General features: G+C 47.2%; 2 protein-coding genes across 6 annotated transcripts in view; both read right to left on the minus strand.

Moving 5' to 3' along the window:
• Nucleotides 1-386: 386 nt before the first annotated feature.
• MLF1 (myeloid leukemia factor 1) lies at nucleotides 387-13,351 on the minus strand. Of its 5 annotated transcripts, none has more exons than XM_069023853.1 (8): nucleotides 13,252-13,351; nucleotides 8,381-8,555; nucleotides 5,825-5,869; nucleotides 4,853-4,939; nucleotides 4,419-4,547; nucleotides 2,750-2,909; nucleotides 2,355-2,487; nucleotides 387-2,197 (listed from the first exon to the last, which is right to left on the minus strand). In XM_069023853.1, exons 1-8 carry the CDS (start codon nucleotides 13,296-13,298, stop codon nucleotides 2,095-2,097), a joined length of 879 nt encoding a protein of 292 aa, XP_068879954.1. In that variant the 5' UTR covers nucleotides 13,299-13,351; the 3' UTR covers nucleotides 387-2,094. The 5 variants fall into 5 exon arrangements, with proteins under 5 accessions (XP_068879954.1, XP_068879953.1, XP_068879957.1 ...); XM_069023852.1 differs by having other exon boundaries at nucleotides 4,853-4,942; XM_069023856.1 differs by having other exon boundaries at nucleotides 4,853-4,942; nucleotides 13,222-13,282.
• An 8,922-nt stretch (nucleotides 13,352-22,273) lies between these two features.
• RSRC1 (arginine and serine rich coiled-coil 1) overlaps nucleotides 22,274-25,389 on the minus strand; it is a 100,193-nt gene continuing 97,077 nt past the window's right edge. The window contains exons 10-11 of the mRNA XM_069024161.1: nucleotides 24,479-24,625; nucleotides 22,274-23,684 (exon numbers count right to left, since the gene is read on the minus strand). Of these exons, the coding sequence (XP_068880262.1) occupies nucleotides 23,592-23,684; nucleotides 24,479-24,625 (240 nt within the window). The 3' untranslated portion in view covers nucleotides 22,274-23,591. The remainder of the gene's footprint in view (nucleotides 23,685-24,478; nucleotides 24,626-25,389) is intronic.

Here is a 25,389-nt window from a genome sequence, read left to right on the forward strand (position 1 = left end):
TGCTGGAGGGTGCTTGGGGCACAGCGACGCGTTTGGAACACGCTGTTAAATGTTAACATATTCTCGATATAAAAATATTCCCCAGGATTAGGAACTGCCCTGCAAAGGCTCCAGGAGCAGCTCTGAAACAGAGAAAGAGGCCCTCTCCATACTCTGTTTCCTTCTGTCAAACTGTATTTTTTGTGGAAAATGCACGTTTCCCTCCGGAAACAGAGGGATTTCCATAGAATCCCAGAATGCTGATGTTCAATCTCATCCTATTCCACCACTTCGTGGGCAGGGACACCGTCCCCAGCCCAGGTTTCCTTCATTGCAGTGGTTCAAAGCAGCTCAAAGTAAATAATGCACAAGTCCCTCTGTAGTGCAGAATAAACCAACAAACACCATAAATAATAAATAACTTTATTAAAGGATTGCAGTTTCAGATGCTTCTACAGAGCACAACTTGTCCCTTACATTGGAGAACAGGCCTGGCACAGCAAAGGGCTCTGGAGGGAATATTCACCTCTTTCCACCATCATTTCAAAAGCCAGGATGTGCTTGGTTTATTCCACACAAAAATCCCAGGTATCAGGTGAATTCTCCATTTAACAGCAGCAGCTCTCCAACATTCCTCAAGTGGCTCAAGTTCCAACATTTGCTGCTGTTCATTACTGAGAAGCTTCTCTAATACATTAATTGCAGAACCCACGGTGCCTCCAGTGTAGGGGTTGAGCTCTGACTTTAAGGGGTGTCCCCTGACCCCCACTTACCTTCACTGCTCATTAAATGGTTCAATTATTGCCATTATTATTGATCACATCAACTTATTGCCACTGATACTTCTCTAACTCAGGAAGAGACCACTGCAGGAACAAGCACATCATTGTCCTTCCTTTTCAGAACTCAACAAAAGTGCTGCTGGTTGGGTTTGCACATTAACAAACATTCATTCATTAAAATTAAATATTCTAGGGATACTGCAGGAATATTAAATATGATTTAGAGGCTTTTTGGCCAAACAAATATTACTCTTAACTTACTAAACCCTATTTCTTTTATCATACAAACAGTGCTTTTTAAGGCTACATTATAATGAAGCCTTGAATTTATGCAATGCTTTAATGTTATTAAATTAATTTGTATTATTTAATGTTATTTAATTTACAGAAATTCTTTATGTTGCACCACGGGGATAATTCTGTGTGGCACAACAGCACAGGGGCTGAACACCTGGAATACCTGCAGGATTTTCCTGTTCTCAGACACTGCTGGCTCTTCTAGACTCCAATCAAATGTAGATTTAGGGTAAAACACAAAGACCACAGTGAGGGGAGAGGGGTTCCTGTATCCAGGGCTCTTTAGAACACGAGAAATGGTAAAATCATTCCAGTTAAACTCATTTCTCCCACATATTTTTCCCACTAATAACTCCTACTTGCAGCTGATCTCAGGACACTGTTACTGCTACAGGATAAAGGAACTACAGACAATCCTCAAATGGAAAATGATGGGCCAACTCCACAGGAAACAAACAAGGAGCAGGAATACACAGTGGACAGTTCAGGCACAGGAAATGAGGTGCAAGCACAGCTCATCAACATCAAAGCTCTGATAAATTTAAAGTATTGTCATTGCAGTATTTCCTCTCTCTTCATGTTACACCAAGGTAAGTGTGGGGGTAACAATTTATAGTATGATCTTAAAGAGCTTTATAGCGTATTCAAATTCTATTAATTAACCTAGAAAATCAGTAATTATTTCAGCAACTCAAAAGAAAGAAAATTTACTTTATGTGCAACTTAGAGTGGGAAGGAGGAGCTGCAGTACCAGGCTTAGTAAAGCCTGAGACTGGTCAGCTGGAGCAGAAAACCTCTGCAAATCCAAGCTGTTTTTAACAGGATTAGAGAGGATCCATAAAGTGCTTTTAGGCAGAAAGTTGTTGGGTGTTAATTCACTGAGGAGCTGAGGTTTGAAGGACATTCAGAAGCAGGAGGAGCAAAGGCACAACACAGAACAGAGATTGGTCACAAATCCGGGTGTATTTTTACGGACGCGAGCACTGAGCACCATCATCTGCTCCAGGGAATCTCCATCCCCAGGGAATGGGGACAGTTATTTCCTGCAGCTCTTCAGGGGGACGTGTGTTCCTTTCACACTGAGAGTCTCCAAGGAATCCCTGGGCACTCTGGATCCTGGAGCTCCAAGCGGCTTCTCTCTGGAAAAAGAACAACAATGATCACAATCTCCATGAGGAAAGGAGGAATAAAACCTGCAGCTCCCCTGGGGCTGCCACAGACATTGCTCCAGAGCTGGATTTTCCTTCTGCTGCTGCAATTTCCATATCCTGTAGGATAGTAGGGAACTATTTTTACCTTCTTGATCCATTTTCCCTGGGACTGTAATGGACACTTTTGGATCTTGGAGATTCCACAGCTCCTCTGCTTCGGCAGGGCCTGAACTTCATGATCTCTTTCTGCCACTCCTCATCAAAGGTGTCAGCCTCAGCTGGAAAACAGATTAATTTATTTGAAATGTTAATAAAGAGAGGAAAAAAACATTTAATGAATATTAGGGGGGTTGAGTAGTGATTTTAAACTTTGTGGTCCACAATTCTCCATATGGCCTGCCCCTGTTTTTGGGATCTGTACATGAGAATTGAATTTGGAGACTTTCGGTCTAAAAGTCCCTTTTAAGCTATCTCAAGCTGGAACCTCAAAATCAGAGTGTGAAACAGTGCAAAGCCCATTAACTGCCTAAAAAGACCTACATTCATCCAGGTTGATGAATTCTTGGTTCATCTCCTCATCCCCAGTCTTGGAGTTCTTGGATTTTCTGATGACATGAGCCCGATCCTGAATGTGGTGACCAATGGCCATTTTCTCCAGGCCACTCTCAGAATCCTTCAGTGCTTTTCTTGTCTCCTTAACCTGTATTTAAAAAAAGGGAAGTAAGTGTCCTTCCAACCAAAACTGAGGTCAAAGAGTTCATAGAATCCCAGACTGGTTTGGGTTGGAAGGATTTAAAGCCCATCCAGTGCCACCCTGCTGTGGGCAGGGACACCTTCCACTGTCCCAGGCTGCTCCAAGCCTCGTCCAGCCTGGCCTTGGACACTGCCAGGAATCCAGGGGCAGCCACAGCTGCTCTGGGAAGAATTTCCTTCCAATATCCCATCTAACCCTGCCCTCTGCAGTGGGAAGCCATTCCCCCTTTTCCTGTTACTCCAGACCCTTGCAAAAGGTTATTTCCTTCCCCAATAGTTTTATATCTTTCCTTTAAAAAAGTCTGGTTTTCCAAGCTTTTCCAATTCTCTCATTTCCTGTGTTGGATGAAAATACACCAGCAAACACAAATCAAGCCTATTTTCTTTTGGCCACCAGACAGGAAGATGAAACACCACCTAAAGTTTTTTAGCTGGGTATTAATTATTGGGGAAAAAACCCTCAGTCTAAAAATGCTACAGAGCCAAGTTTCCAACACTCTCCTTGAAAAAAGACCGAGTTACACCCGGTGCCAAAATTCCCAGCGTGAGGAACAACCAATTCAGGCTGTGGTGCTGACTGGCCTGAAAGCCAGGCAGCCCCTTATCAGTGTGGTCTGGGGTATTATTAGCAGCCCTGTGATAACAGAGTGTGCTGCAGTGGGACACATTCCCAGCCAGTCCTGCCCACGGCCTTTAGGGAGCACGTCTAGGCTTTCATACCCCCTGCCAGGTTCACATTCCCACTCCCAGTTCCCGGCAGGATCAGACACAACAGCTGCAAGGGAGCTCCAGCTCAGTGTTATGTAAGTGCCTGGGCAAAGGGGTGCTTTGAAGGCAGGGGCTGCATAAATCAATGCCTCTCCTGGAGTTTGGGTGGACAGGAAAACGATTCATTATGGCAAAGAGAAGGACACTGGAAAATTGCTGCTCTGTGCTCTGGTTTTCCAGCCTTGGATGGGTCTGTAATTTATTTTGGGGGTGTACTCGAAGCATGAAATTACAGGGAGGAAATCAGAACTTTAATACAGAGCAGGGTTTGAGAGCCCTGTGTTTTCCCCATGTCCTAAATTTTCTTTGTGCAGCCAGGCAGGTCGGGCTCTGCTCCCAGGGAACAGGGACAGGAGGAGAGGGAACGGCCTCAGGCTGGGCCAGGGGAGGCTCAGGGTGGGCAGCAGCAGGAATTTCCCCATGGAAAGGGTTGTTAAACTCTCAAAGGCGCTCCCAGGGAGTCCCCATCCCTGGAGGTGTACAAGGAAGGGCTGGATGTGGCACTCAGTGACAAGGTGGGGATCGGGCACAGGCTGGACTCAATCCAACCTCAGGGATCCCAGGATTCTGTCAATTCCAGGAGTGGCTGTCTGCAGTGAAAGATGCTGGAGGACACTGCTTTGGTGTGGCTGCACCTCAATCCTGAGAAGTGCCCAGCTCCCTTGTGCTGCATCCCAGGATTACTCACCCCTCCCGGAGCCGTGCGGGTCTGGGTCGCGGCTTGGAAAACTTTGGGAGGTTCATCCCCCATTTTGGAGTAGGTCATCATGGAGGAGGAGCTGAAACTGTGTCCATCAGGCTGGATGGACAGGTCATCCTACAAAGCAATGCAGCCTCATCAATCAAAGTTAAAACTTGTGGAGAACAGGTGTTCCTTACTATTTTATTATGGAAAATATCCCTCCACAAAATTAACCCTTCCTGGCACCACATAAACTTCAGTTTTATCTTCAAAGAGTAAAGAAAAATTATAAACACAATATAGTCTAGGCAAAAAATTTCAAATTCTTACCAGCTCCTTGACATTAGTCCCATTTTCTTGGCATTATTTTCTGAGGACTATCTGAAGTAACTGGCACTCTCCAGTACACTAAATTTGAGAACAATTTTAAAAGAACTCACAAATTTCCTTTGCATTTCTAGCATGTTGTTCCTCATGTCTGACATCATCCTGTCCATTGCAGAAAATGGATCTCCAAAACCTGCATCCTGCTAAAAAAAAGGGGGAAAAAAGACTACAGTTAAAACAGCCTCAACTGAAAGCTGAAGTCCTGAAGCTCTTTTTCACATGCATTTTTAACTTAAAAAAGCTTTTCAGGCTGCACTTCACACACAGACAAGCCAAAATGCATCTTTTTAGATGAAAATTGAGGGAGCTGGATTAAGCTGGAGATATTGGGAAGATGAAAGTGGAAGATTTGTCACCCTAATGTCAAACTGGCCAAAAAATGAGTTAATTTTACAAAAATATTCATTGGATATATGTAATTGCAATATTCAATTATTTCACAAATGTGTTCACAAACCTTCTGAGGTCACCAGCTTCTGCTCTGAAAGTCCTGTGTGACCCTTCAGGGCTTACATTTGAATAAATTCATTTCCAGAGTTACGTATTTCAACATTGCAAACTTAAATCTGCATTTAAGCCCAAAATGAAGTAAAATTAAAGTATAGGAAACCTTCCACTTATTTTTTGACTACAAGACATTGGAATCCTCTGGCCAAGAACTATGGATAGATGATGGATATTTTACAGGATATTCCAGACCCCCAACCCACAGCTGGAAACCACTCCAAGCCCATTTCCAGGGGCAATCCCATCTCCAGGGGCTGCTCTGCCTTACTGGGAGCAGTGGTTTTGTTGGTGTCACCCCCACAACCACATCCTCCAGCAGCACTCAAAGTCTGGGGTTTCCCCAGGGATTACTCCATCCATATCCAGAGGTTAATGCCCCAGGAAGGATTTTTTTTTCCTGGATTTTCTTATTCCCAATCTGCCAACAGCACCAAAAGCAGGATGCAAGCACAGAGCTCAGCCTCTGCCATGCTCTGGTTACACACAGCTTACACAGGAGCTACTCCAGGGATACTAACCATTCTCCCAAAGCCTGCAAAGGGCATGAGGGAGAAGCTGGTGGCCTGGAAAAAAAGGAGCAACATCTGGAATTATTATCAGGAACAGCAGAAATTACTTTTATATGCAGCAGGTCACATGAAACATTTCCCATCTAATTAAAATCACTCAGGAGGCCCTTGGTAATTAATTAAGGAGTCCCTGGGTATGTGGAAAGAATATATTTATAGTGATGATATTAGAAAGTGATAACTGCCAGCACATCTAATAAATATTGATAAGTGTGTGTGAAAAGCACTTAGAGGTTGGCAAACATTTGTACACCACAAGAACCTTTGTGCTGAAGTGATTTCACACTTCAGGCCCCACCCTGGAATGCTCCATTCCAGTCAGGCAGCAGAACCCCAGCACTGAAAGCTGATTAAAATCAACAAATCAACAAATTGTCCCACTGATACTGAGTATTTCTGCATGACAGGGCAGTGAGATCCTGGGAAACACAGGGATGTTTCCAGGAAACTGAGATTGGAGGGTCAGATAAGGCCTGCAGACACACGGGGTGGCAGGAGGACCAAACCCTTTGCAGGAACTGTAAGGCAAAAAGAAGGAATTCTCCAATTCTGGAACAGCTTTAGGAACTCTTCAGGTTTCTGTCAGGACAGACTAGGCAGAACTGTAAATAATAATACATATTTTTTCTCTATATGTGACATCCTCACCAATAGTAGTTATTAGTCATACAAAGCTTATAAACTCTGTTTTGTAGCACTAAAAAGCCACTCAAAGCTGTTAAAATGTTTGCCTGATATACAGGATCATCAGATATCCCAAAAACCTCAGTTAATAGTATCCCTTAATATGTTTTAGCTCATTCTTCCTCCTTCCCTAAGAACTCAACTGCAAACCTGCTGGAGAAAGGAGAAGCAGTTTTAAATTTGAATCCTACACTGGCACACATTGAGTTGTCCCAGCTAATTTGGTTCCTTTGAAAGCAGTTTTAGGCCTGCTGCAATTTAATTAAACCCAGAATTACAACACTGCTAATCAGTGTAAGCCATTTGAACGAAGTGTATTTGACAAGGTAGCAAAGATCCACCTTTTCCTACATAAAAATCGAATTTTAAGGGTTTAAATCATTGGTGGAGCAGCAGTTTGAGATTACAAGGCAGAGCCATCAGTGCTGAGTCGGTGTGACATCTGACAGCTCTTCAGTGGAACATGAGCAACATCAAAAGATCCTGGGAAGGGTTTGGCATTCATGTGGAATTCGTGTGGAATTCTTTTGTGCTTGTCAGACTAACACAGTGCTCCTGTGCCTTTAAGCCCTTGGTGCAGCCACAGATAAAGGGTTGGGGCCTCACATCTGTCCCTCACTGCAGGAACAGGGACAGAACCCCTGAGCTTTAAAGGTGAGCTTTGACAGGTTCTTTGTCTAAAGGAAAATCTCAGATCTGGCTTTAGGCACCGCTGATCCGAGGCCTAAGGATCAGCAGAGGGAAGCTCATGCCCTAATTAGAACCAGCTTCTGTATTTGCCAGGAACTGGATGAGCAGGGGAAGGAATGTGCCAGTTCCCCTCTGGAGCTGCAGGTGACAGGCTCTGTTCCAGCTCTGACCTGGCCACCAGCCCCTGTCACCTGCCTTTTCTTCCAACGGTCTTTCAAAATCCACTGGGATTCATCACAGCCAGAGGGAGGCAGCTGCTGAATAGATGGAGGGAAAGGAACCAGCTCCCAACGTATATTCTCTATAAATACAGCTCTAGATAAGGGTTAGATAGGATTGTCCTGCATGCCCAGAGCTGAAAAAACACTTTATTTAAGCATAGATCATCAGTCTCACTTGGTAACACACAGAAATACTAAATTCCATGCCAATTTCCCTGAGCTTTAATTCTTACAGGTTTGTATCTAAGGAAATATTAACAATCAGCCCAAATTCAGAGCATGAAGTCTTGATTCCCAGCTGCAAAGGTGAAACAGGGATTAAAATCCATGGAGGGATATTCCTGAGGTGGTGAAATCCAGGCTTGTGTAAATCAAGCGGAAATAGCTGCACACAAGGGACTGACGTGCACAGGGAAGGCACAAATATACCATGGAATCCTGGAATGGCTTGGGTTGGAAGGGACCTGGAAAGATCAGCCACAGGCAGGGACACCTTCCATAGACCAGGTGGCTCCAACCTGGCCTCCAACACTTCCAGGGATGGGAGCAGCCACACCCAGGCACCTTTTTAAGTCAAGTTAACATAAAAAGGAAATACACGTGCAGAGCATGTGGGACATTCTTAGTGCCTTTCTCTAACAGAAACATTTAATCCATAGTATTTACGAAACCAAGCACTGGATAAAGACCAGTTTGTCCATTAAATGTTGTCTGTTCAATGATCAATAAAACCCAGACTCTGATTAGCCCTGACAGATGTTTACCAGAGATAAGGAATGTGCCATGAAGGAACCAAGAGAGGAATCATTCACATTTCACTGAGTGACGAAACAGCTTGAAGGAGATTCCAAGAGCTGAGGCAGGAAATGCCCATTCCATGGAGCAATCCCTGGAGCTCAGGAGCACTTACCCTGCCGCCGCCCCTCACAGCCACCTGGGAGTCCTGCTGTGCTCTCCGCTCCCATCTCCTGCCCGCCGGTCTCTCCCCTCCCTCCGGGAGGCTCAGGAATGGATCCCGCCCAAAAGGCTCGGAGAAGCTCCTCATCATCTGCCTCATGTGCTCATGGTGGGCAGCAAAGGGATCCCTGCACAACAGGCGTTCCAGAGAGAGGCACTGGCGTTATTCTGGCTGATGGAGAGTGGCTCTGAGATCTTCCAAACTCCATTTTTTAGTATCCCATAGGGTTCTGTATCCAAAATCTTTAATAGGATCCAACTGGGCCATCTCCCATGCCCAATGAACTCTGATTTTCTCTTCCCTTCCCATCTTTCAGGTTGGGTGTTTGAGATCCATTTTCCCTCAGCTGCCCTCACTGTTCTCCTGCACTCCTGGGTGTCCCTATTCCTTTTCCAGAAATATCCATCCTTAGCAGCATCTTTCACTCCAGCCTATGTTTAATACCTGCCAGAATCATAAACTGATCCATGTTTCATTTTCCACCTCTGACATTAAAATAACTTCTTTTTAACTTTCCCCCCTCCCTTTTTCCCTTGCATCTTCCCAAGCTTAGCCACGTCCTACTCCCTGAACTCCTCATGTCCCACTGGATCTTCTCTCAAATTTATTCTGCTGGCAGTTTCCATCCTTCTTTTCCTTTTCCTTGTCCCACATGCTTAAAAACACCCACTATCCTCTAAATTCAGGCCAATTCTATCTCTTTTAATCACCCACTGCTGCACCTTTGCCTTCCCTCTCCACAAATCCTGTTCCCACATCCCTTTCCTCTGCTTAGGAAGAAGATTCTCATTGGCTTTTTGTTTTCCTATAATTTTCCCCCTCCTCTCCCAAAAACCTACAGAACTCCACTGGTATTCCCAAAGCTTGGCTTGCAAGGAAAACATTGTTCAACTTCCCTAACTCTTTAATTTGGACAAGACATAATATTCCTAATTAAGGCCAAAAGAGGAGCAAACCAGGAACTTTTCAGAAGCACAGGGTATGAGCAGTGCTGCTGCCTGAGGGCCAGGCTGCAAATTAGCACTTCCCCTACAAATGAACATGGTTCATTTCCTCCTTCCATCTCATTTCCCTCTTTGCTAGCCCACTGAAAACTTTATGAACATTAGCAGTCACTTCCCAGGTATGTTTAGTTTTAATACACCTCATCCTCCTTCCTCTCAGTTCCTGGTGCTTCCCACAGCCAGGACACCACAGCCTTTCCTTCCTGGGACATCTCACAGGAAAAGCTTCAGGCTGTTCCTGACTTCTTCCCTGCCCAGTTATCTTCTGCACAGCTTTTCTGCTCCCCACCCCTTATCTCCAGCCCCATGAAAAGCAGTTCCCACATCACGTGGCCACTTTGATCTTGTGCCAAAGTCACACTTACCATTTTTTTTTTCCCTTTCAAGTGAAAAAGACAAACATGAGGCTGGATTCATTTTCAAACAAGACTTTTTTAACACAAAAATATCTCTTTAAGCTACGCCCAACCTTAAACTCATCCCAAAAGAGACTTTTGAAATATTTTAGTGTTGCCATGGAGCAGTCCCTGCCCTGCTCCCAGCTTTGGCTCCAGCCCTGCCATGATAAGGAGCTCACCCAGACGTGTTCCCTCACTTCACGATGAAGAACAGATGGAAAAAGTCCTGGCATGAGCCAAGGGCAGGGAATCACACCAGCATCACCATGGGATGTGCACAATTCCAGCAGATCCCAAACCTCAGAGAGGTTTGGTTATCAAACACAAAGAGCTCCTCAGTACCAGGGACAGGGAAGTCAGATACAAACTGAGGAAAAGGTTTAGGACCAGAAGGAAAGGCTCCCAATTCCCAATTTGCCATAAAATGAATTAATGCTGCCAAGCCTGAAAAGAAACACCCCAACTTTGGTATGAGCTGGAGTAGGGCAAAACCAATGCAAAGGGAACAGAAAATCCATTTGGAAGACAAAGTTTCCAAGGAATTAAACCTTGATGGCTCCAATGACTGAAACTCACACCACAATTACAAGAGGAGGAGGTCACCCTGACAGAAGAGAGATGGACTGAACAAGGCGAAGTCTCTGCAGGGGACATGCAGGATTTTAAGGCCCTTGCTGCAAGCACAGATTTTATGGGATGGCAGCAGGTGTAGAACACTTTAACAATTATTGAGCATATGAGACTTAAAATCTGACCTTTTTTGGGGGTGAGAAGATACTTTTGATGAGAAGGACATGATTTCTGTTATAGCATAAAAGTGATGAGGAGAAAGTGAGGGGCTCCACAAGGAGTCTGCACACCAAATTTGTGCCCTTCACGTGTTAAACACTAAATTATTTTTAAAATTGAATTCTGGGTGGAGACAAACAATATATACATTTATTGTTCCAGCACTCTGCAGTAACAGAATTTTGTCTAGTGTGTATTAACCTGACCTTCACCTGACATTAAACATGCACATATAATGTTACTGCTTACTTCAGTGCATGAAAAATCGGTCCTGGAACAACAAATTCCACTTATTATTTCTGTAAACTGTACATTGTATTAGGTATATTTCCTTTTATTAGCTATTAGATGGAAGTATTAGATTTTTTTTTTTTCCCCACTCAGGAAGTTATGTAAGGCTGCAGCTGCAGATTCCCTCTGGAGAGAACACCTGGCACAATAAATAAAAGCTGTGCTTTGGAGAATGAAATCCAGAGTGTGCACTTGGCAGGGCAAACACAACCCCTGCACCTGCACAGGGCTTCAGGGATGGATCCCAGCCTGCCCTGGACACCTTGGGGTGAGTGACTGCTGCTTCCCTGGGACAGCTGCTCACACAGGGGCTCCAACCCAGGCACTATTTCCAGTTCAGCATCAAACTCTCTCCTTATGAAGCAGCTGGAGCCTATTAGGACACTATTTTGGACGCTAATCTTATCTGAGGCAATCAGCTCATTTCCTTAACCACATGCAAAACAGACTGACAAGGACAGTGCTGAGAAAATAAGTCTCAATTTCCAGCTCATCTTTCACACAAACTCTTTTCCTCTACCTTTTGCAATCTTTTTTTTTCCCTACTTCAGTGGCTACCATAACAAGGAACAAATTAATAAATAAGCAATTGTCATTTCAAACAAAACCTAATTTCTATTACTACTTTAATTTCCTGCAAAGGATCTGCATAGGGAAGGTTCCTGCATAGAACTCATGAGTCGTTGTAACAGCAGGAATATTTCTGGAAACCAAGGGTACTAATCCATGTGGCACAGCTTTGGGAATTATCCTGGAATGTGCTGCAGCTCAGCAGCAGATTCTCCTTTAAGCAGCCTCAGCCAGAGCTCCCCGTAACCAGGAGATCCAGACAACAAACGACATCACAGGGCCTGCTGTTCCCTTCCTCATCCACCCCTTACCTTGGCTGTTAATTAAATTCCTTAGAGTTTTTTCAAAGATTTAAAACAATTATCAAGGCTCCCCAGAGTGCTCTGATCCCATTTTCATCCACTACAAATTACAGTTTCTGACCAAAGACATGAAATGGGGCCAGACCAGGTAATTCAGCAGTTCTGGCTGAGGGGAGAAGCATATGCACCACTCACTGCTTACATTTCGATTCCAGTGGCAAAAGAAGATTCCCACAGGGAATAAACTGGGCTCAGGCTTGAATACACAGACAGGAGCCACCACTGTGCTCATGGTACAGAAGCAGAATCCCAGAATGGTTTGGGCTGGAAGGACCTTAAAGCTCATCCCATTCCAACCCCTTGCCATGGGCAGGGACACCTTCCACCGTCCCAGGTTGCTCCAAGCCCCGTCCAACCTTGAGCAATTCCAGGGATGTTGCAGCAACAGCTTCTCTGGATAACCTGTGCCAGGACCTCCCCACCCTCACAAGGAACGAGAACAAAACCCAATCTGCTGAGCTAAAGCACCGCCATCTCCTCGGGAAATGAGCACACGGAGACAATTTGCCACCCGCGCTCTCACACACGCCTTGGCAAAGTTTTAACTGAAGAACACCCGGGGTTCTGAGTAGTGCTGGCAACGAGAAGAGTTCAGAGACAGCCTGTGGCTAAGTAATTAATTAAACACGAGCATAAATCCGGACGAGCTACGCTGCTCAGACCCTGTACTTAGGAAACTGAAGAGCAAACAAACTCAAGGCAGCCCAGGAGGTGAAGATCCCCTCTGTACGAAATGTGGATTAAATTCTTTCCTGCTGAGAGGGGAGACAGACTCGAGTCTCCGGTATCAAACCTCGCTGAGAACGTTTAACCCCGGCACGGCTTTAGGGGGGCTCGGGAGGTACCGGGAGGGGCCGGGTGCGGACACAGGGGCGGTTCAACAGCCCCGACCCCGGTCCTTGCGCCCCGAGCGACCCCTCGAACCCGGACAGACCCCGGTCCTTGCGCCCCGAGCGACCCCTCGAACCCGGACAGACCCCGGTCCTTGCGCCCCGAGCGACCCCTCGAACCCGGACAGACCCCGGTCCTTGCGCCCCGAGCGACCCCTCGAACCCGGACAGACCCCGGTCCTTCTACCTGCACCGATCCCTTTAACCCGCCCCGCTCCTTCTACCTGCACCGATCCCTTTAACCCGCCCCGCTCCTTCTACCTGCACCAATCCCTTTAACCCGCCCCGCTCCCCCAGTCCTTCCCCCTGCCCCGACCCCTTCAGTCAGCACCGACCCCATGTCCTTCCACCCGCACCGACCCCCGCTGCTGCCTCAGCCAACGGTCGGTCCCTCACACCCACCCCGCCCGCCCGTTTACAGCCCCGGACCGGCCCCTCAGAGCCCTCCACCGCCTCAGCCCCCACTCTGCCGATCCCCCTCCGCCTCACCGCCGTTGCCCACAGCCGCCCGCCCTTCACCTGAAGAAGGGATCGTCCTCGAAGCACCTCTGGAGCCCCCCGAACATGGCTGCGGCCACTGCGCTCTGCGCGCCCCCGGCCCCGCGCGGCCCCTCCTCACCGCGCCCCGCCCCGCCCACGCACGTGACCGCCCCGCCCGCTCCCATTGGCCGGCGCGCCGCGAGGGGCGGGGCTCCCCGCGCGACGCCGTTGCCGTGGCGACCGCGGGGCCGCCGCTCCAGAAGGTTCCCGGGAATGGGGAATGGGGAATGGGGAATGCGGGAAATTCGGGAATCGCGGCCTCCTCGCCCCTCGGGGTGCCCCTCCCGCAGCCCCGCTCTGCCACAGGGTGCGCCCCGGCCCTGGGGAGTGTGAGGCGGGGACAGGCCCGGCCCCAGCGGGGCTGCGGCGCGTCCCGCTCCTCGGCAATTCTAGAAACAATTCTATTTTTTCCAGTAGATGGCAGTAAAATAAAGCTGCGGCCTCTTCCCGGCGGCTGGAAACTCGCGGAGCGTGGAAAAGCACCGGGAGGCTGGAGTGAGCGATCCATACACTGCTGTTCCAGGGAAGCGCAGCAGCGAGGAGGGGCGGGCCGGGATGGAGCGAGGACAGGGATGCTGCGGCCGTGAGGATCAGGGCTCCAGGGCAGATCCCCTGCCCAAGGCTTTGTGGCAGCGCCTTATTGCTTCCCTGCGCTGCTTCGGGCCTGGGAAGGGCTGGGTAACAGTTAAACAGGGAAAAGGAGCTCTTGGTTTTAGCAGGAAGAGGCAGATAAAGGGAAAACACCTCAGCAAACCTTTGGAATAGTCGTCAGAGGGAGGTTTCAGTAAAAGCATGGATTTGGGAGATCTTTCCCAGCCTTAATCGTAGAATATGTTGAGAAGTTGAAGCTCCAGGAGCAGGAGAATTTGCAGGATTTTGTATTTGACAGACAAATTACATTAAAGAAAATCCACCTGGCTGGTTTGTGACAAGTGGCAAGTGAACATTGCAGCCTGCCATGGTTGCCCTAAAGCCAACCAGAGCCATCTCTGTTAATCAGAATATTGACAAGAAATTAATAAATTACTCCTGTGAATGATTTATGCTACGCTAAAGATGCTGCTTGTGGCGTTTTTAGTGTGAATAGACTTTAACTTCAGGGCAGTTTGAAATCGTTCTAAAATCTCAGAGTAACTGCAGTGCAGAGGTTGGTACTACTAAAATATTTGTAATATTCTGTATGTGGCTTGAAGCAAGGCTGAATTCTGTGTGCAAGCAATAAAACCCATCACAACTGGCACGAGATTTGGTTGTAAAAGGCCCAGAAGAGGCAGAATTGCCTCCCCTGAGTTTATTTGCTGCTCTCTCATCCACAAAGAGCTCACCTGGGCAATCCCGGGGTGACCCCTTCCCTGCCCACCAGTCACATTGCTGCTGTCACATCCAGCCTGGAGTGAATCCCATATCCCCTCTGGCTGGGATCCGAGGGAACTCTGCCTTCTGACAGCAGAATCAATGCTCCCCTGGTTACTGGGGCATGCAGGAATGCTGCAGCCTCAGTTCATTCATCTTTTATGTCTCTTCTCCACTTTGGGCCAAACCCCTGCAGCGTGATGGATCCTGATGGAACAAGGATCTCCTCTCCTGACTGCCATGGGAATACTCCAGGCTTCTCTAATCCCACCTGGTTATCCCAGGCATGTTTTTTATAGGGAATCTATGGAGTGACAGGGCAAGGGGGATGAATTCCCACTGCCAGAGGGGAGGGTTAGATGGGATATTGGGAAGGAATTCCTGGCTGTGAGGGTGGGCAGGCCCTGGCACAGGGTGCCCAGAGAAGCTGTGGCTGCCCCTGGATCCCTGGCAGTGCCCAAGGCCAGGCTGGACATTGGGGCTTGGAGCAGCCTGGGATAGGGGAAGGTGTCCCTGCCCATGGCAGGGGGATCTTTAGGGTCCCTCCCAACCCAAAGCATTCCATGATTCCCTGAACTCAGCCCTGTAAAAAGAAGTGATTTCTAACCCTGAGACAGGGATGGGGAACTTCCCCAGAGCTGCTCCCAGCCCTGCACATCACCCACACCTCCCTGTTTAACTTTATGCTGGCTCCAAAGGCTGACATCTCCCTCCCAGCCGGAGCAGCTGCAGCGCTGGGTCCTGTGCAGGAACGGAGGGATGGGGCTGCAGTGTTCACTCCCAGCTGCTGGAAGGAGCTCATTATGGGGTGCTCGGTGCCAGGGATGCAGGGCTGTGTTTGCACAGGGATCCCTTTAATTGCTCAGCCCTTCTCCAGGTCTGTGGCTGCTCCAGCTCCAGCTCCTTTGTGCAGATTAAAAGAGTTCTGTAAGAAACTCCTCGTGCTGCAGCTCTGTCGGGCTGGAGGGCATCTCCAATGAGATTAATGATGTCTGCCTTAATGGAAGAAAACTTTGCATAAATGAGATTATGGTTTCTGCTGAAACCTGCCAACTCTTATTCATTTGCAGTAAATATTATCTTTAATTAAAAGTTTTAAGGTATCTTGTTCCTGAGCTAATGAGATCTACAGTGATTTCCCTTAGGAATTAATTTACCTTCTCAATTCTTACTCATTTTGGTGATAGGACTATTTAAATCTGATCCAGGCTTCAGAGCTTTGTTGAGCACATCCAGCCAGAACAAAAGGTCATTTTGCCATATTGATGTTCTGTTGGTATTTATAATTCCCTTGTTCTCTCTCCATTCCAAGGATCCCTGTTTAGGTTCCTGCCCCAAACATTTCGTTCCAACCCCTGAGTTCCTCTTAACTCCTCATGCTGAGAGCTTTTTTTTCCACAGCCATTTCCCTTCGGATTTGTGTTTTCTGTTTCCTCCAGAGTAAAAATCAATTCTGGTGATGCCTAAAAAGACTCTGTGATCAACTCATTCATGTAAAATACACTAAAATCTGTGGGAAACACTTTGTGCAACTGCTGGAAAACACAGGAATATTTCTGCCTTTCTGTATGGGAAACCATCTACTCTAATTCCTCTACAAGGATTATTTTTAAGAAGCAAGGATGCTTTAACACTTGGAGGTGAAAATTGCATTCCTGCACATGTGTTTAAATAGGAAAAGTGCCAAATTGGGCTGGGAGAACTGGAGCCAGAGCCCTTCCTAAGGCTGGACACAATGCTGCTGGCCAGATCTAAATCAATTAATTAATAGAACTAAATGCCAAGGTTCCCTTCATTCAAACATAATCACAGATGGAAATTAAGCAGTCCATTTCAAAGGAAATACCTGGTCTGCACACACAAAGAAGAAACTGAGAGAAAAGAAAGAATTAATGCTCCTTAGCTCATTATCAGCAGATTTTTCTGCTGAAATCCCATCTGAATCCTGGGAGTCTCCTCTGAACATGCTGGGTCTGACAAGGTTTAAAAGTTGGGTAATTAGTTACGCTAACGAGGGAAATAGAACAATCAAGAGCCCAGTGTTGACCAGAGGTGGTTTTGTTCTGATGAAATATAAAATACCTGTTCAGGACTATGCTGTCAGCCTTACCTGGATAAGCTGAACCCTATTTTATACAAGATGCAAACCAGGGAAAGCCAATTCCTGCTTTCTACAGGAAAAGATTCCATTTCTTTTACTATTATTCCAATTTTTTCCACTTCCCACTCAACAAGTTGTGACAGAAAACCTCCCCGTGTCCACCCTGCGACTCTCCTTGTGTATAATTAGGAAATATCCCTAAAAACTGCCCTTGTGTCTCTGCAGCTGATAAAAGGAGTCACTTAGAGGCTGCAGGAGGAACTCCTGCCTGCAGGAACTCCTAACCCTGAACTTGCAGCACCAAAAAAGGGGAAGAAACACATTTTGGGGCCTGGGCCGGGCTATAAATAGAGCTGTCACCAACTTGTGCAGGCTGTTGATAACCTTCCTTTTATAGCTCACTGCAGCCCAGCTTCCTCCAGCCCACACAAATTAAAGATTATCAATTATGGATGAGCTAATAAATAATGCTGGCAGGGCAGGCAATATCCTCTGAGAGCAGGAGGGATCCTCGGGTTGTGTCACCTGTGTCCCAAGCCTTCTGTGTCCATAATGTCTCAGCAAAGTGGGAAAATTGGATTTTTTGGTGTGTTTCTTTGAGGAAGCTGAAAATCGGTGACAAATACCAATGTAAAACATCAATCTGAGTACAAAATCCCAATACATGTAGGAATTGCCTGACTGGATTAGCTGGGATGCCTCCTTGGTGTCATTTTAGGATTTACCCAGGCTGGGTGTTTGGTAAGGAACTACCAGAATGCTCCCAAGAGCTGCATGTGACACAGCCAGCCCATGGCCTGGCACATCACTGGCAGCCCAACTCACTCCCAAGACAGCCAGGATAAGCTTCTTGGGTTTTTTTAACATATTGGGATGTTGCTTTTCAAATCATCTCTACAGCAATGATCCATTGGAGAGTTCCTGAGGCCTGGGCTTTAATGAATTCCCAACCTTAATTTCCATCGTGTGAACCAGCGTTTCTTTTAACCAGCCCCAATTTTGTGACCTTTCTCTTCTCCTCTTGTTTTTGTTTAGCAGAGTCAAAACTGAGGCACAGAAATATTCTTAAAAACACCATGACCAAGAACTGGCTCCAGTGGGAGCACCAGCACCGATTCCAGGATCTGATCCAGACTAATACTGGTTTAAATGGCCTCTGGTGCCATCGAGGGCAGTAACTACTGATGGATAAATCTTTGGAAGCACATGTGGAAGCACAGGGAGCACAGGGAATTCTGATCCAGAGCTGCAGCTCTCTCAGTTTGCCATTCCCAAGGGCCAAGTGACCAAAGGCACTGAGCCTGAACAGCCTTCTGGAGATGACAGAGTTATTCCTTAAAGCCTGGCAACTTCTCTGTGGCACTGGAAGGGAGGGAAAAAATTCCTGCTCCAGCCCAGCTCCAGGAGTGCGAAAAAAACATCTGGATTTTGGTGCTTCCTTCAGCAGCACAGCCAGGGACAGCAACAGCAGTGGGAAGTCAGTGACTCCTCTCCAAAGCTGGAGAGACCCCAGGAGCAGAGATCCTGGGCTTTTGGCAGGCATTCTGGAGGTTTTTCCCAGGGAAAATCTGTCTCAGCTTAATGGTGATGGTCATCAAAACTGAGCCCAGCTTTGGCCATGGCCTCAAGCTGTGAAATCAGACAAAAATGCAAAATGGATAAAAAATCCCACCTGGGCAGCAGGAGCTGCTTGATTTATTCAGGGCTTCCAGGAGCCCTTTTCCATAGGGATCCAAATCCAGGTTTACCTGTGGCTGGCACCAGGTGAAGCCACTTCCAGCCCCTGTTTAAAACCTGAGCCCAGTTCAGGCCATGCTGTGTTTGTTCAAGCACTGAAGGCTCTGAAAGGGCTCCCCTGCCTCAGGCTGGTTGTGGCTGCAGCTAAAAATGCCTCCTGCTCCTTCAGCAGATCTTATTAATTCCATGTTCTAATTAGTCCTGGACAAACGGAGTGAACTCAGCGCATGAGTTATCACAACATCGAGTTACCAGCTCAGGTTCTGGCTGATCTCACAGGGAGGGCAAGGATTAATTGTCACTTCTAATCAGCCAGGAAAGGTTTCACTGCTCACTTAAGAAAAAAACAGCTTTTATTACACAATTACTTCTTAATTACATTTCTTGCAGCCCCAAACTTCTGTTTACCCACCTAGTGAGAAACAGCAGAGTTATTAAATAGGGAGTTTCCAACTATTTTGGAAAAAATGGGAGCACTTGGGGAGCCTGCTGCATTCTCTGCCCAGCAATGTCAGGAGCAAGGCTGGAGGGAACCTGAGAGGGCTCAGACAATCAGTGCTCCATCCCCAGCAGCTCTGGAGGGATCAGCAGTTCCTCTTTCAATTTCCCACGGATTGGCAGAAATGAGGGGTCCTCACTCCTTCCAACTGTTCCATTCCAGGTGGGCTCAGAGCTGCTCTGCAATTTCCAGAGCCTTACCAGTGTTTTTAGTGGGAGAAGCCTTTGGATTGTGCTGCTGCAGAGCTGATTTCAGTCCATAAGTGACATCAGCTTCTGCAAAGGCGATAAATTGTTGGTAAATGTCAGATAAAGCAAGGACTGGAGGGAGATGTGTAAGAACATGGCCATTAATATTTGATTTAAGTATCTCTTCAGGTCCCAGTTGTTCCCAGTTCAGTAATTTGTACAAGGCCTGAAATAAGATGACCAGAATTTATAGCAAAATGCTATTAAATTCACTGGTATAGAATCAGAGAATCATGGAATGGTTTGGGTTGGAAAGGACCTCATCCCTCCCACCCCTGCCATGGGCAGGGACACCTCCCACTGTCCCAGGCTGCTCCCAGCCCCAATGTCCAGCCTGGCCTTGGACACTGCCAGGGATCCAGGGGCAGCCACAGCTGTTCTGGGCACCCTGTGCCAGGGCCTCCCCACCCTCCCAGGGAACAATTCCTTCCCAATCTCCCATCCATCCCTGCCCTCTGGCACTGGGAAGCCATTCCCTGTGTCCTGTCCCTCCATCCTTTGTCCCCAGTCCCTCTGCAGCTCTCCTGGAGCCTTCTCCTCTCCAGCTGAGCACCCCCAGCTCTCCCAGCCTGGCTCCAGAGGGGCTCCAGCCCTGGAGCAGCTCCGGGGCCTCCTCTGGACTTGCTCCAGCAGCTGCACATCTTTGTGGTGTTGGGAGCAGAGCAGCCGGAATGTGGGAGCCAGGCTGGAAGCTCAGCTCACTCTGCTGGAAGCACTGAGCACCCTCCTCCCTCCCAGGCCTCAGCTCCTGCTTCCTCCCAGAAAGAGGAGCCCCCTCGTGTCCCCTGTGGCCCCGGAGTGGCAATTCCAGAGTGACTCAGGGTCTAATTCCCAGTGTTACCCTACCCGGCCCTGCCACTGCTGCTCTTTTTCCAACCAGGGAAAAACAAACCAGGCAATGCTGCCCTAAGTCCAGATTACAAGTGGGGAATATTTTCAATCCTGGTTAATGATATTTTTAGGATTTTGTATCACTTTCAAGCTGAGGAGTCTCCACAGCCCCCTCCAGCCCTGGCTTAAGTCCTGGGTTCCAGCTGATCCCTCCTCACAAAGGTTTCTGCAGTTCAAGGATCCCCACTAAAAATAACTCCTTGTAACCTGACAAATGGAAAACTGTCATCAGCCAGAGGGCTGGTTTTGGGTTACTGCTGGAAGAGAGGCCTTGGGATCATCCCATGCTGCTCCTCCTGGAGTGACTGGAGCAGAAGGAGCAACATTTGATCTCCTGGCCACGAGTGTTTTCTTTGACAGCATCATTTGAGCAGCAAAACCTTCCTAAAATATGGTACCAGTAATAAGAATCATCATTTAAAAACCAAGCCCAGCTCCTTTCCAGGCAATGATCCCACAACAAACAGTGCTGGAGCTGCTGAGGGATGAGAAGGGGCAGTGACCATCACACCTGGTTTGATGGGAAGGGAGGGCGGCTGCTCTGCAGCCTCAGGGAATGAGTTTGCTGCTGGAATTCCTGGGGGAGGGGGCTCTGCTGACTCCAGTTACAGCTTTATCTCCCCATTCCTGCACTCCACTCCCTGAGCCACAGCCAAGGCACTCTGGCATTAGCAGGAACTTTGTGCATCAGAGTCCTGAGTGACAAAGCCACGTCACTGCAGGCTCCAAAGCAGGGCTAAAATCCAGTGTTCTACTGGGAAAACTGGCACACAGCTGCTTCCTTCCCTTTCCTATTCAGGAATCTGCTCCCCTTCACCAGCAGCAAAGTGGAAAATACAACAAGAAGGTGAACTTTCTTGGAAAGAGTCCAAAATGTGAGAACATCAGAACTTAAAAAGCAGAGTTACTGTCACAGGTTAAGATTTAGGAGATTAAGACAAGTGGGATTGTTGGATCAGGAGAAGTGGGGGCTGGGAGCCAGCAGTGCATTTGTCCAGGCTGGTGGTGATAATTTGTACACATTTATAGGGGTTTATGGCCAGGTGCTGACATGGATTGATCTGGACCTGGCTGATGAGGTCACACATCCCCTTTTTCTCCACACATGGAATGGTGGAGGGCACATTTCCTTGGATACAATCCCTTTATAAGGTGTCCAATGGTAGAATAACCCCAGCAGTAAGTTCCAAATCCACCTGAGTCACACACAGCAAAGCTGGTTCCTGCTGGGGCTGCCTCCTCCCATATCCCATTGCTGCTATTCCAATGCGTGCCTGCCTTTGGCAGGAAAATGAATAATTGATCACAGGATGCTGCTCAAGGAAAAGCAAAGTTTGTCCCACTGGAACCTGCTGCAGCCCAAACCTTCACACCCAGCCCCCAGTCTGGCCCTGCACAAGCTCTGTGGCACTCACAGGAGCAAAGGTGGAGGAGAATCCACGGGAAGAGCCGAACTCACCTGGAGAACTCTCCTGGAGAACCCACCTGGAACTGCTGAGGTCACTGGTCAGCGCCATGGGAGCTCCCACTGAGCGTGGACAGCTCTGGCAGTGTGTCCTGCAGGGCTGGCACAAGGTTTGGGACTGATGGGATCCAGGCAAAAACTCCATCCTGATATTTCTTTCCTCTCCCAACACCAACAACTCCAAAGCTTCCACATCCTTGAGTGTGGAAAGGAGGGACTGGGAAGAGTGTCAGGTTAAGAAACCAGAAAAATCCCTCTTCAATGAACCACCCAAGGCAATACCCAAGTTATTATTCCATGAAAAGTGCAGAATCCTGAGGAATTCATTATTGGACGTGCTGATCATTGAGCTGTGACTGGAACTATAAAAATCAACTTTACCCTGATTTGCTCCATGTTTCCAGTGGAGTTTGGAATATTTCAGTACATTTTCCATTCAGCTGGGATTATCTAAAATTTATTATCTAAATGTTATTTCCAGTTTCTTTCCAGCTCTTGCTCCCAACTCTCCTCCAGCAAATTCAGATGCTGATTAACAAGCAATAATTAATTAATAAATACTACTTTTACCATAAGTCTCTTTACAGTCTATTGTGGAATTTTCTAATATTCTACAGGGCTGCAAATAAAAGGAATCATTTTACATCCAATAAAAGCACCAAAATTATCCAATACAATGTGTGAAAAGAGGAATTTACACCTGGACCTTCCACGGACATCAAATAGTTTTTATTTTCTATGAGAGAAGCATAAAAGGTGATTAGAAAACACAGCAATGCCAAATATTTACCATTTGAAAATGCTGAAATGAAACAAGGGAAACCATTTTCCCCCCCACTTTTTCCTGCAGACAAGGTCTTGGAATATTTGGATGCAGGATAAAGTCAAACTAATGCTTCATAGAGGAAGTAAAAAGGTGTCAGAATGCAAATTCAATACATTTTCCTTTTATATCCAGGATCTACAATAAAAAAGAAGACAACCAAAGTCCATTTCCAGAGTCAGCCTCCATTTTTTATCACCACAGATCTGAGAACCAGGAGAAATAATCCTAAAAAGCAGCCTCCCAAGGGAATGCTGATGCAGGTGAGTTCCAGTGAGGTACATCCAGAGGTGGGGCTCAGCTTTCTCCTCTCCTGATGTGCCAGTTTCCTCCCAGCTTTGCTGAAGAAACACTTTTGCATTTTATTTATTTTATTTGGTTGATCTCCCACATTTAGTTGGATGATGGGCAGTGTGGTGGGAGTTTATCCAGGCTAAATTCCAATGTTCAGACTAAACCTTCATTGTTTGGAAGTCCCACCTGGCCAGAGGGAACTTTGTGGGCTGGGAACAGTCACTGCACACAGCCAGGTGTGTGACAATGACATAATTCAGTAATTATATCGATGGTGAGATTGGTGCAATTCCCCATTTGGAGCTGCAGTACTGACAGATGTTCAAGGAGCATTTTGCCACCCAGAGTGAGGCACTGGGAGCAGATGGATGAACACATCCACGTGGAAGATTCCCTCAGCCAGGAGCCTGCCCAGATATTCAGGATTCCACAGAAGGAAGGAGGAGGGGATAACAGTGATCCCCCTGCCCTGGGTCCTCTCCAGCTGCAGGAGCTGGCCTGGCCTGGCCCCACTCACCCCTGACTGTCCCAGCCCTGCTCAGCCCCAGCCCCGAGCCTCAGTTCCCATTTATCTCCCAACTCCTGCCTGGTTCTCTAAAATGTTTTGGATTGGGAGGTATAAAATGATGTTTCATAGGCTGCCAGGTGTTCTGCCCCTGAGGAATTCCCCCCTAAACAAGGAAATGCCCCTGGCTGTGCTGCCCTGCCCATCTCCAGTGCGGGGTCTGGAGAGAACCAGGGCAGAACATTCCTGGGTATTCCAGTGGAGCAGGACACAGCACTCCTGTTCATTCAGGTGAAACCCTCCCTGCCTGCACAGCTCATTAAAATCTCCTCTAAGAGACAAACAGAACAACTGAATGTAGGAATTCCACGTGGGAACTGGCCTGGGATGGTCCTGGGAGCTGTCAGGCCACAGGGCTTCCCATCAGCCGTTCCTGGCGGAGAGCAACCAACCTCTGGAACCACTTCTCCTCAGCCTCTGCCTTCTCGATGAACAGCTGGGCACAGGGAAGAGGAGAGAAGTTGGCACAACTCAGCAACTCCAAGTTTGTGATCATCCCTTGGAACACCCATGACTGTTTCAGCACCCAAAGGAAAAGCTCAGGGGGTTAAAGACAAAGGTGATCCAAAAACATCAGGAAAAGCAGAGACTTTTCATGGAATCCTCAAATAGTTTGGCTTGGGAAGGATCTTAAAGATCATAATCATTGGAAAGCCAAGACTCCAATGCAAGTTCATCATTGTACATCTTGATCTCTGCTGTCTCTGTCCAGTGCACAGAACTCACACTGGTTTCTTTACTGCAAGTCATTTTTAACTTGCTAATTCTTAAAAAACTCTATGTAAGTCCTTTTATTTCCAACTGAAGTGCTCCCAAAGGAATTTGCTCAAGTATAGCCACAACAATTTAAAATTATCTGAAGTCTATCCTGTGTTTAAAACTTTGCAAGTTGGCAAAATGGGTAAGTCCTGAGTTTTCCACCTGGTTTCCAACTACAGAAACCAAAAGCAATTTGTCCTGAATTTTTATTCAAGGGGCTCTTAAATTCCCCTGTGTTACATTAATTATATTTTGTTATAAAATTAATTTCTAACTCCAGAACTCCTGGTGAACTTCCTGTGGGATTGCTCTGCTGGGCAGTGGGAGGAGTGGGATCCTCTGTGTCCTGCTGTCTCCAGAGCAGGGATTTTGTGAGGAGCAGCACAGCAGAGGCTGTGGGGTGCCCTGGTCCTGCTCTCATTCCAGGGGCTGTTCTAAAGCTAAAGATGGGATAAATATGGCAACACTCACGTTTGGATGTGCTAAGGAATTGTCATCCTGGTATTTGATGGCAGTGGGAATGTGGGCAGCTGGAGGCTCTTTCTCAGGAGCTGCTGCCTCAGTGGTTCCTGCTCCCACATTTCCAGGCTCATGCTGCAGTTCAGGAGGTTCTGTCGACTAAAAAAGAAACAAGCACACAAAATTGGAGTGTTTTATCCCCAAATTCCCAAACGTGGCAGCATCTTAACCCAGCACTTGGCTGTCTTCCCAGGAAAGGATCCTCATGGAAAGACTTCTCAGCATCCTCAGCAGGATGGACACCCTGGACATGGACAAAGGATATGAGGTGACAAAAAAAGGTATCGGGAGAGAGCTTGAAAAACTCATCACTGGGATTTTGGATCACTTCCTGAAGAAGCTGCATCAGCTTCTTGGAGACTTCTGGAAAGACAAGAAATTACATATTCCTGGGGAAACAACCAGGGATAATTCCAAACACTCGCTGCCTGGTGGAGAAAATGAACCAAGCCTTGGCTTGCACACATCCCAAACCAGTTCCCTACAACACCTGGTGGCCAAAATGCAGGTGATTTCTGGGATCTGGATGTCTCCTGTTGGGTTTCTGGAAAGCTGATTGAAAAGCAAACTGCTTCTTTTCAGGGAGTAAATACAGACTTAAAGTCTGGCTTTAAGTTAAGCAGCATTAAAAATATCTCCACTCTAATTACAAAGTAAATGTCTGATCACTTTGGGATTTTAATTCTCTTGCTTCTCCTAAAAAAAGTCTTTAAAACAGATGATTTCCTTAGATTATGACACATTTAAATTCCCTGAGCCCATCCTGAGACCATCAGGGAGTCCTTGGTGGGATTTCAGGTGGACTTAGGGTTGATGCTCTTTCCTCAATGGAAAATCCTTAATAGTGCAGCTTCCTCCTGGCT

Source organism: Aphelocoma coerulescens, chromosome 9 (genome assembly GCF_041296385.1).
Source record: "Aphelocoma coerulescens isolate FSJ_1873_10779 chromosome 9, UR_Acoe_1.0, whole genome shotgun sequence".
Classification (NCBI taxonomy): domain Eukaryota; kingdom Metazoa; phylum Chordata; class Aves; order Passeriformes; family Corvidae; genus Aphelocoma; species Aphelocoma coerulescens.